The 12,100-nt window shown below is 41.5% G+C and overlaps 1 protein-coding gene across 2 annotated transcripts in view; it reads left to right on the forward strand.

Annotated features, from left to right (window-relative positions):
- The window catches only part of MAMDC4 (MAM domain containing 4), a 93,482-nt gene that overhangs the window by 57,663 nt on the left and 23,719 nt on the right, over positions 1 to 12,100 (forward strand). For both annotated transcript variants that reach the window (XM_089675048.1, XM_089675049.1), the window contains exons 15-18: positions 3,514 to 3,644; positions 7,488 to 7,593; positions 8,809 to 8,916; positions 10,098 to 10,232. In XM_089675048.1, coding sequence (XP_089531174.1) covers positions 3,514 to 3,644; positions 7,488 to 7,593; positions 8,809 to 8,916; positions 10,098 to 10,232 — 480 coding nt within the window. The remainder of the gene's footprint in view (positions 1 to 3,513; positions 3,645 to 7,487; positions 7,594 to 8,808; positions 8,917 to 10,097; positions 10,233 to 12,100) is intronic.

Below are 12,100 nucleotides of genomic sequence, written 5' to 3' on the forward strand. Positions count from 1 at the left end.
TTATTATACAATTTCAGGAAGTTTGTCCTCAGTTGCCATTTCCTTGGGCATCCCATACACCACTTACCCCATTCTAAAACCCTTAATAAAACTTCAAAGCAAAGCTCAAGGACTGGTTTCTGTCTGATTGAAGAAAATGTGTGACGCCTGGCTGTGCAGGACTATAGAGGGACCAAATCTTCAGCAACTCCTAAGGGGGGTAGTGCTACACTACTTCAATGATATGAAGTTTGCCAGTACTGCATGCTGAAAAATAGCTCCACACCATGATGTTCCCACCTCCAAACTTCACTGTGGGTATGGTGTTTTGGGGTGATGTGCAGTGCCATTTGTCCTCCAAACATGGTGTGTATTATGGCATCCAAAGAGTTCAATTTTGGTTTCATGCTTTTTCTTCAGCAATGGAGTCTTGCATGGTGAGTGTGCATACAGGCCATGCTGGCTGAGTGCATTACGTATTGTGATCTTGAAACAAGTGTACTTGCTAATTCCTGATCTTTCTGAAGCTCTCTACAAGTGTTCCATGGCTCTTGGACAACTCTTCTGATAATTCTTTTCACTCCTCTATAAGAAATCTTTTGAGGAGCACCTGGTCGTGGCTGGTTTATGGTTGTTCTAAATTGTGTTCTTTCCACTTCCAGATTATGGCCCCAACAGTGCTCACTGGAACATTCAGAAGTTTAGAACTCCTTCTGTAACCAGTGCCATCAGTAGTCAGTAGTATGTTTAGCAACAATAAGGTTGCGAAGGTCTTGAGAGAGCTCTTTGCTTTTAACCAATGTAAGAAATTTTTGTTGGACACCTTGGTAATGGGACACCTTTTTATTGGCCATCAGTTGAGACTGAACCAGCTGATATTATTTTGCACTGACAAGGGGCAGGATTGCTTTCTAATTATTGATAGATTTCAGCTGGTGCCTTGTCTTCCCATGCCTTTTTGCACCCCTCTTTCTTCATGTGTTCAATATTTTTTCCTTGTGTCACTCCAGTTTATTACACATAACTTAATTTTTTTACTTTTGTTTTGGTTTCTTTGTATGTATGGGTTGTTACAACATGTGGTGAAAAGTTCATGTCAATAGCACCTTTAGAAATAAATTTACCTAGAAAAATGGTGAAGTGTTCAATACTTATTTTACCCGCTGTGTGTATATATGTCATGAAAATCTTTGTTTTGCAAATAAACACTTAATACATGACAAAGGATTCCCAGAGTACTATGAACTTTGTGAATGAGAAAATTAGAAGCCATTTCCTTTGTGGCAAACTGTGTGTCTGTGAAACCTTGGACTGAGCTGTAAGGGGGGAGGGGGAGAAGTCTTTTTGTTTTTGTCAAATACCCATGGTGGTCCCCCAGTCAGAACACAATAGCACAGAGGGGGAGATCTCTGTACTAACATTTTTTGTATTAGTACAGTGATTTTTTTTTTTTTTTCCATTCAGCCTTCTGGGTTGAATGAAAAAAACTGTGTACCAGGCTTTAACCACTTTCCGACCGGCAGTGCAGGGTCGGGTGGCCGTCTATAAACGGCCTCCCCGCACCCTGCTTGTGCGCGCTCCCTGGGAGCGCGCAGCACCGCGATCCGGTGCCCGCTGTGTCCTCCGGACACAGTGAAACACCGATCGTCGGACGGGACCTCTGTACGAGGTCCCGATCATGTGATCACTGATTGGCCAATCAGTGATCACATGCAAAGTAGTAAGCAAGATGTCACCTGTGACATCATTGCTTACTATGTGTGAAATCTGTGAATGATCAGAGAGGTCACATGGTACAAGGCTATTCACAAAAGCCTTGTACCATGTGACAAGCTGTGACCAATCACAGCTCACTCTGTATTTCTCAATGAGTGCAGGAATGCACACAGAGAGAAAGAGAAATGATTGCTTTTACATCCTATATGGGTGTAAAAGCAATCGGTGTAAAAAAAAATCTTTATCACCCCTCACAAGTAGTACAGTGTCACCATGGTGACACTGTACTGCTAGGGTGACAGTATGTAAAAAAAAAAAAAAAATAATAATATAAAAAAATAAAATAAAAATGTAAAAAAAAATGTTAAAAATGATAATTTTTGCTTATAAACTAATTTGGATTTTTTTTTTTTACTAAAAAGATAACGGAATAAATTTTGGCTAAGATTTATGATGAAATATTATTTATTTGCAAAATTTTATAAAAAAAACACTTTTTTTAAAAATTTTTGGACATTTCATTTACATAGCAAAAAAAATACAAATCCCAGCGGTGAATAAATACCACCAAAATAAAGCTTTATCTATCTAAAAAAAATGGTAAAAAATTAATTTGGGTACAGTGTTGCATGACCGCGCAATTGTCATTCAAAGTGTGATAGCGCTAAAAGCTGAAAATTGCCCTGGTCAGGAAGGGGGTAAAAGTGTCCGGTCTGGAAGTGGTTAACCACTTGCCTTCCGAAGTACTGCTACAGGGCAGCAGAGCTGCGCAAAATCATGTGTGTGTATATATACGTGATTTGCATTTCCGGGTAGGGAGTGTGTGTGTCGCCCTTCCCGCACCACTATTTGCTGCTAGAGATGTCAATCACGGGGTCCCAGCCGGCACTCTGTGATCGTCGGGGAAAGCTGACAGTGGAGAGACCTGTGTGTGAACAACAAAGGTCTTTCTCCTGTTAGCATGGACATGCTGTTGTTGTATCTCTCTGCACAGCATGTCTCCAAAGTAAAACAGCACTTCATGCCCAGTGTCAGTGCTTTTTGTTAGCACTGATCACTGTATTTTTGTCACTGGGGATGTCAGTGGCAGTGAATTCCCACCCATTTGTCAGAATGCCCGCTGCAGTCCTACATTAAGTCGCTGATCGCCGCCATTACTAGTATAAAAAAAATAAAAATTCCAGTATACCGCCATTTGTAGATGCTAGAACTTTCATGTAAACCAATTAATTTACACGTGTTGGGATTTTTTTTTTAGCAAAGACATGTAGCAGAATACATTTTGGCTTAAATTTATGAAGAAATGTGATTTTTTTTTTTTTAATGAATATGTTTTATAGCAAAAAGTATCATATATAGATATCAATATATATAGATATATATATTAGATATAATTATTATTTATTTTTTTTGTTTTGTAGTGCAAAAAATAAAAAATGCAGAGGTGATCAAATACCCCCTAAAGAAAGCTCTATTTGTGGGAAAAAATTACAAATTTAATGTATGTACAGTGTTGCATGACCGCACAATTGTCACTTAAATTAACGCAGGAACGGGGGTAAATTCTATGGCGGGCACGTGGTTAAGCAAGGCCTTCTCCTGGTAAACCTCCTCTGATCCGGAGGATGGCAGACCCTTCGATATTGTATATATGGTTGGTAGTTTCGTACTAGCCCAGAAACCTGCAGAGGTCCTGCTGTAGTGGTGGAGCTTTGCCAACATCTTTTTACACCTTTTGCTGTGACCTTAATTATGTAAGAGAACCAGAGGATTAATGTGATATTTCTTTCTACCTGTGTGATTTGATTTCTGTTCCAGGCTTTCTGAATCTACGGGTGTGGGATCCACAGCTGGGAACACACACTCATATGTGGCACGCCACAGGAGAGAGAAGCACTTCATGGAATACTGTTGCAATTCCTCTGGGAGAGAGGAAACAGTCTTTCCAGGTACAGTTGTTAGAGTTTGTCACTGAATATAGATAATATTGTAAACAAAGAACAACAGGACATCAGTTGCATATGGAAGAAATAGGGTATTTTTTTTGTCTAGGGAGGGGTTCTTTGCAGTAACAGTGGTTAAGCTGTAGATTACTTTAAACCCATTTCCACTTGACTGTTTTCCTGCTGTAAATGATATGCATTTTATTGCATAAAAATACATTTCAATAGAAATGTCATTCATTCCTTGGTGGCTAATTCATTTTGATGGTGTGTAGCTTAGTACATTTTTTTAAATATAGGACATGCTGCAGCTCTGGTAAAACAAAATGAATAATAAATGCACAAAAAGGACCGAATGGTTTTATTGCAAATAATAATATCCCTTATAATTACTAAAGAAGAACAACAGAGCAAGGCCATTAATATGACTGTCCTTGGGGGTGCCAGGAAGGATTTTATTTTTTATTTCCATGTGGCAAAATTAGAAAGAGTTGTCTGGGAGCTTTTATTTTGCCTTCCTGTGAGCCAAGTCCACAGTTGTTAGAACTTGATACAATGCTTTTAAAAAAGTATTCATACCCCTTGAAATTTTCCACATTTTGTCATGTTACAACCAAAAACATAAATGTATTTTATGTGATAGACCAATACACAGTGCCATAAAATTGTGAAGTGGAAGGAAAATGATAAATGGTTTTCAGAATTTTTTACAAATAAATATGTGAAAAGTGTGGCGTGCATTTGTATTCAGCCCCCCGGAGTCAATACTTTGTAGAACCACCTTTCGCTGCAATAACAGCTGTAAATCTTTTTGGAGATGTCTCTACCAGCTTTGCACATCTAGAAAGTGAAATTTTTGCCCATTCTACTTTGCAAAATAGCTCAAGCTCTGTCAGATTGGATGGAGAGTGTCTGTGAACAGCAATCTTCAAGTCTTGCCACAGATTCTCAATTGGATTTAGGTCTGGACTTTGTCTGGGGCATTCTAACACATGAATATGCTTTGATCTAAACCATTCCATTGTATCTCTGGCTGTATGTTTAGGGTCGTTGTTCTGCTGGAAGGGGAACTTCTGCCCCAGTCTCAAGTCTTTTGCAGATTATAAAAGGTTTTCTTCTACAATTGCCCTGTATTTGGCTCCATCCATCTTCCCATCAACTCTGACCAGCTTCCCTGTCCCTGCTGAAGAAAAGCATCCCCACAACATGATGCTGCCACCACCATGTTTCACAGTGGGGATTGTGTGTTCAGGGTGACTATATTTACTAATTAGGTGACTTCTGAAGGCAATTGGTTCCACTAGATTTTAGTTAGGGGTATCAGCCTAAAGGGGGCTGAATACAAATGTACACTTTTCAGATATTTAGTAAAAAATTTTGAAAAGCATTTATCATTTTCCTTCCACTTCACAATTATGTGCCACTTTGTGTTGGTCTATCAAATAAAATTACAATAAAATACATTTACATTTTTGGTTGTAACATGACAGAATGTGGAAAATTTCAAGGGGTATGAATACTTTTTCAAGGCACTGTAGATGATAGACATCGATCTGTTGTTAAAGAGACACTGTCCGGTCTCTAAATTAAAAGGCCAGTTTCCTTTTAAGGCTCCTTTCATGTGGGCAGATTCTGCTAGCGGATACACCTGCTTAGGGGGGGGATCTGTCTGCTGCTCCCCACTGAGCAGGTGGATGACAGGTCCATGTCTGCTCTGCTTATGTAGAGCAGACATGGACACAGCCCGCACTCTATGGGCGGGCAGATATAATCTGATCTGACTGTCATCTGATCAAATCTGCTAGACGGAAGGGGAACAGATCCCCACCAGTCTGTGTTTAGCAGATCAGATCTGATTGGCTGCAGGCAGGTGGGCACATATCCGTTTACATCTGCCACTACGTAGAGTGCAATGGATGGTCTGATCGGCCTGCCTGTATGAAAGAAGTCTAAGAAATGAGGTAATATACTTACCTCTCCACTAATTTACGACATCTACCTGCTCTCTGTTGGAGAGCTGTGGCATGCGCCAGTTTCTTCGACATTCATCACTTCCAAGATTGCCAGATCTTTGTCTACTGCCATGTACTGGTTCCTTCCTCCAATATCTAAGTCATTACAGGACTCAGCAGTGACATAGGTGTCAGAGGACGATCTCAGCATGCAATCAACATTCCCAGAGGCATTGTAAATGGAGCAGCAGTGAAACAGAGGGAAGGTAGGAGAAACAGATTGCTGCTGAGGTGACTATACTACATCTCTTGCAGCGAACTGACCTTTGATGTGCTTAGTGACCAGACAGGATCTCTTTAAGGAAAATAATGGAGGCAACATGTTATCACATATAAAATGCTTCCAGACAAAACTATTAATTTTTGATAGAGTGGGGAAGGGTTAGAACCTTTTGTCAAGTTTTTTTTCTTCACACCTGTGCCCCTATTAAAACAATTTCCCCTCGCTTCCTGTTAGGACTCTATCACATGGAGGTTCAGATCGGGTTCGCATGCTCAGTTTTTTTACGTGGAACCGTTCGGAACCTCCATTTTTCTCTATGGAGCGGCGGGTTTAAACAGACGTGTCCGTTTACATCCGCCGACGTTCAATACGATCTGCCAAAAAGGGACGGATGGGGATCCAATTCCCCTTCCGTATGTCGGATCAGAGCAGATAAAAACGGACAGGCGGTCCATTTTCATCCGATCGCCCATTGAGGAGAGCAAGTAGCTCTGTGTCTGTGAACGGACACAGAGCTGTCATCCGCTTGCTTAGTGCGGATCAGCATAGAGATCCCCCGCTGAGCAAGAGGATCCGCTAAACAGGTACGCTCTGTGTGAAACCACCCTTAGAACATGGTGGATGTCAGTTTTGTGACATCTGTGCTCAATTAGTTTGTGTTTGCATTTTGATAGCAGACTGTGATGGACTCCCGATGGCTCTAGGGGCGGATGGATGTAAACACTTGTGTTAGTTTACATCAGGCTACCTCTGATCCCTCATGTTTAGGCTGGACAAACTGAAAAGAATGTAGTCTTTTCCCATTTTTATCTACAAACCTGGACAGACTCGGGGATAGGTGGATGTAAACGGACATGGGGCAGGCAGTCATGGATCCACCTGCCTGCAGAGATGCATGCAGCTTCCAATCAGGTCTGTCTCAGTTTTTCAGGTGGACCTGACCTGAAGTAACACGCAGTTCTAATTTCTTTCCACTTTTACATTTTTCTATTTCAATGGTTTTTATTAATTTTTTAAACAGTATAAAACAGAGGCAATAAAACACGCCCACGCAGGGGCTATCAATTGCACAGATAAAATGCAAAATAAAAAAAAAAAAGGGGGAAAAACAGTGCTCTAACGCCAACAGGGCAAAAGCTACGCCCACGCAGGGGCTATCAATGGCACATAAGTTACAAAACATTAATGTAACTGATTATAACAACTAAATGCAGCTGTCCAGTCACACCAAAAACAGAGAGAGAGAGAAAAAGGAAGAAAAAAAAAAAAAAAAAAGAAAAAGGGGGGGGGGGGGGCAAAGAGCAGGGATTCAAGAGCGCCAACACCGAACGCCATTACATCCCCAGACTAGCCGGGGGGAGTGAGGGAAAGGCATATTGCAACCACGGCTCCACTTTTACATTTTTCTTACAGGAAATTGTGAATTAGCGGGGAAAGTATCAGAGACAGAGGAGAGAAAACCAAAATAAGCAAAACCGTGAGACTGATAAAAACAGTGGTGTACTCATACTACATTTATCACTGGAAACTAGGAAAAGATATTTATTGTTAAAGGAGGCAAAAAAGGAAAGGAAAAAAAAAACACAATTGCAGCATTTTTGTTTGTGATTTCAGCTGGTGCTGTCTGGATCTGTGGACCCCCAACCAGGAGGAAACTGGAATGCTCAAGTACAAGATATACAGTTTATAGGTTGCCATAATGCCTCTGTCGCTGCTGTTGGTATGAATACTGAAATATTTTGCTTCTCTCAGGCTAATGGAGCTGATTGTAGTACCTTTCAGTAGCTTTGTTTAAGAAAATATCTTTCTCCAATTGCAGATCTAACAAGAAGCCTGTAGGCAGACAAAGACTAGGGATACCATTGTGATAATGCTAGTTGTCTGGCTGTCTCTGGCTTTAATACTATCTGAGTCACTGACCAGGAACAATCATGCAGAATAGGAAAAGTGAAGTCAGAGCTCCTAGTCTGCATGTTGGGATCCAGTCAATGCCTCATAAGGTATTAAAGCCATTGGATCAACATAACAGCCAGAAAACTAGAATTTTCAGAATGATGACTGTTATGGCAGCCTATCCATAGGCTGGCAGATGCTTAAATGATAAAACTCCAATGGGGTAGCTCAATAAAGTCATAAAAATAGGTACATTTTTACATAAATTCTGACAAAATTTATAGCATACACGTTGACAACACTAGAAGGTGGTTTAATGGTTCAGATGTATTTAAATCTGCTAAATGGCCAAACTATAACATTACAGCACACTTGAACTCCAGTCATCATCTGCTATGTACAAATGTTTTATTCATAAATAACATTGTCATTAGATAGACCAATGTAGCCACTATAGCCAGCGGGGACAAAAAGACTGCCTCTCCATAAAGTCAGTCCAACAAAACCCTTTATTCATGTCAGTACAGGTTTCTTTTAATCTCCAATGATCCAATATTTTCTTTCTTTTGTCACTATTCTTTTATAGAGAGCATGAGTTTTACCGTGATGCTCCATTAAATGTCTGTGACTCTACATATACAATATGTTTTGTGTGAGGTGAACAGACTGCAAATATATGAGTACAGTATGCTGTACTATTTCGTATGATAACAAGCCTGTTCTATATATATTTTTAGATTGATTACTTAAATGATATGATCTTTTACTGAGAAAAGGAGAGTTCTATGAAAATTTAACTTGCCTACAACTTTTAAAATGAATTTGTTCAGTTTGCTTGGGATGTGGAAGTGCATTCTTAAAGCGAGGCTCCAAACATAATTTCTATTATTGCCAAATACAGTACTAAGCACAGTAGAGCCTTCTTAAAAGGCAGGAAGTATAGGTCACTGTTCCATCGCAAATCTAATAAAATGATGAATAATCTTTTTGAAATTAAAAGTTGTAGAAAACAATGTGTTCACTGGCACTAATTATTTTCTAGAACCTGTAACATGTAACTTTGAGGAGAGTCTGTGTGGCTGGTACCAAGATCTGACAGATGAAATTGACTGGAAGCTGGGAAGCTTATCAGACCACACCACGGGACAAGGTGAGTTTGTTAAGGCTATTTGTTTTGTGCAGAAGCCTATCTACATGGGTCACTTACTCCTGAGAGTTCTGCAGATTCAACATTACTGGTAGCAGGTCACCAGATCAGGGTAAGTTCTTCTTAAAGTTTGCAGGAAGCTAGTCCTTGACTAGTTGATTAGTTCCCCTGGTCATGTGTGTAGGTGTTTCTATGCAGGCTCCTGCTGGCTAGTTTCTGTTCAGGGTAAGCTCCCCAGGTCTTGTGTGTAGGTCTTTCAAGGGAGGCTCCTTCTGGCCAGTGCCTATTCAGGGTGAGTTCCTCAGGTCTTGTATGTAGGAAGACTTCTGGTGGGTCTCTGTACTAGAATAAATCTTCAGATATTATATTTCTAGGAAGGCTTCCCATGGCAGGTTCCTGTACAAGGTGAGTTCCTTGGGTATTGTATTTCTAGGAAGACTTCTCCTAAGTGTTCTCTGCATGAGGTGAATTCCTTGGGTCTGGCATATAGGAAGACATTGGCTGGTCTCTGTAAGGGTAAGTTGTTCTTCATCTCTTGTACTTCTAAGAAGACCTCTCCTGGATGCTCTTTGTACAAAGGGAGTATCTTGTATTGTATTTCTAGAAAGACTTCTCCTAGCTGGTCTCAGTAAGAGGAAAGTTCTTTAGGTTTGATATTTTTAGGAAGACTTCTAGCCGATCTCTGAGCAAGGTGAGTACTTGAGGTCTACTATTCCTATAAGATTTCTCCTCCTGCATTCTTGGAATTGGATGTGGAAAGAGATCATAGAGAGGGAAGACAGCAAAGAAAAATGAGAAGGGAGAGAGAAGAGATAATATGGGCAACAAGAAAGAGCCTCATTCACTTTTTATCATGCTTTGCTATAATCCCAAGAATATTTGAATCAAGGTGCCTAGGTGATGCCTGGATCTTTTACAGTCATAATAATGCCCTAGGAAATGGTATAAGAGCAACTGAGCCAAAGGAGCAGGGTGCAGAGTTCGGTTCACATATTTCTGTGATGGAGATGTATACTGTGATGTAGACAAAATCTAAACTTTATTGCCAACCACATTGCATTTTGAGGGCAGCTGTTATATTCCTGAACCACCAACAATGACAATGAGATGATCTTATAAGAGTACAATGAAAACCGTGAAATCTGGCCTGTTCTATTTTGTGGTAACACTTGTCTGTGTTATAGGTCGTTATATGTTTGTGGAAGGAGATTCAAGGGACGTTCGTGGTAACATAGCACGCCTTATATCTTACCCACAATCAACTTCAAAGGAGTCACAATGTTTGTCATTTCACTATCGGATGCATGGCCCAGATACAGGTGAGAAGCAATTTTTCTTATGCGGAGAGCTACAAGAAAAATATGAAGGCTGCCTTTTTAAAAAATGTCAGGGTCATAGCCACCATGCAGGTCCAAAGCTTCAATAATCATTGTGACTGACCCAGGCAGAGTTCTGAGTTCACTTGCTGCATGCCTGTTCTGGATCTGTGTCTCAGAAAGTACCAAAGCCAGAAACAGCTAAACATATACAGTATCTCACAGAAGTGAGTACACCCCTCACATTTTTGTAAATATTTGATTCTATCTTTTCATGTGACAACACTGAAGAAATGACACTTTGCTACAATGTCAAGTAGTGAGTGTACAGCTTGTATAACAGTGTAAATTTGCTGTCCCCTCAAAATAACTCAACACACAGCCATTAATGTCTAAACCGCTGGCAGCAAAAGTGAGTACACCCCTAAGTGAAAATGTCTAAATTGGGCCTAAAGTGTCGATATTGTTTGTGGCCACCATTATTTTCCAGCACTGTCTTAACCCTCTTGGGCATGGAGTTCACCAGATATTTGCATGTTGCCAGTTTCTGAAGGGAGGGGATCATGCTCTGCTTCAGTATGTCACAGTACATGTTGGCATTCATGGTACCCTCAATGTACTGTAGCACCCCAGTGCCGGCAGCATTCATGCAGCCCCAGACCATGACACTCCCACCACCATGCTTGACTGTAGGCAAGACACATTTGTCTTTGTACTCCTCACCTGGTGGCCACCACACATGCTTGACACCGTCTGAACCAAATCAGTTTATCTTGGTCTCATCAGACCACACGATATGGTTCCAGTAATCCATGTCCTTAGTCTGCTTGTCTTCAGCAAACAGTTTGTGGGCTTTCTTGTGCATCATCTTTAGAAGAGGCTTCCTTCTTTGATGACAACCATGCAGACCAATTTGATGCAGTGTGCGGCTTATGGTCTGAGCACTGACAGGCTGACCCCCTGTCAGGGCAGGGCTGTGGAACGGACAGGTAGGCCTAGTGGCAGGGTAACGCACTGGCTGACGACAACCACCACCAACAGACCGAAGTCCCTCAGGGCGCGGAGTCTAAGTCCCTGGTTGCCCTTCACCAGGGCCCCTGATGGTGGGGATGGACTTGACGCAGTCAGGAACCAGGTCGCGGCCCCCGAGACACCCCGGCTGCGGTAATGGCCGCCGCCAATGGCGTGTAGCTGGTGAGAATGACAATAGCGTAGTCAGGCAAGCTGGGTCGACAACAACTGGACAAAACAGTACAGAACAGTAGACAGAGAATCACAGGTCACGGGCCGGGTTCAGCAACGGAAGGTCAGATCGAAGGAAAACACAGAGAATGGTCTTAGTCACAAGCCGAGTCAGAATACCAGAAGAGTCACGAGCGTATACACAGAGTTGTAGCAAGACCAAGACACAAGTGCAAAGAGCATGTCCGGATCACAGGCTTATATGTACTCAGCCACACCCCTCTGGGGGATGGACCTCAGAGACCTGAAGGCATAAAAGCTTCCCACCATGCTTAGCAGAAATCCAAGATGGATGCCAGCACATGGAGTTACATAACCTCTGGGAAAAGGTAGGACCTTGACACCCCCCCCCAACCCCTTCAAACTTTGCAGCAATGCTGGCAGCACTCATATGTCTATTTCCTAAAGACAACCTCTGGATATGACGCTGAGCACAAGCACTCACCTTCTTTGTTCGACCATGGTGAGGCCTGTTCTGAGTGGAACTTGTCCTGTTAAACTGCTCTGTGGTCTTGGCCATCAAGCTTCAGCTCAGTTTCAGGGTCTTGGCAATCTTCTTATAGCCTAGGTCATCTTTATGTAGAGCAACAATTCTTTTTTTCAGATCCTCAGAGTTCTTTGCCATGAGG

The sequence above is a fragment of the Staurois parvus genome, unplaced genomic scaffold, assembly GCF_062004578.1.
Source record: "Staurois parvus isolate SC_StPar_1 unplaced genomic scaffold, SC_StPar_1.0 ptg000154l, whole genome shotgun sequence".
Classification (NCBI taxonomy): Eukaryota; Metazoa; Chordata; class Amphibia; order Anura; family Ranidae; genus Staurois; species Staurois parvus.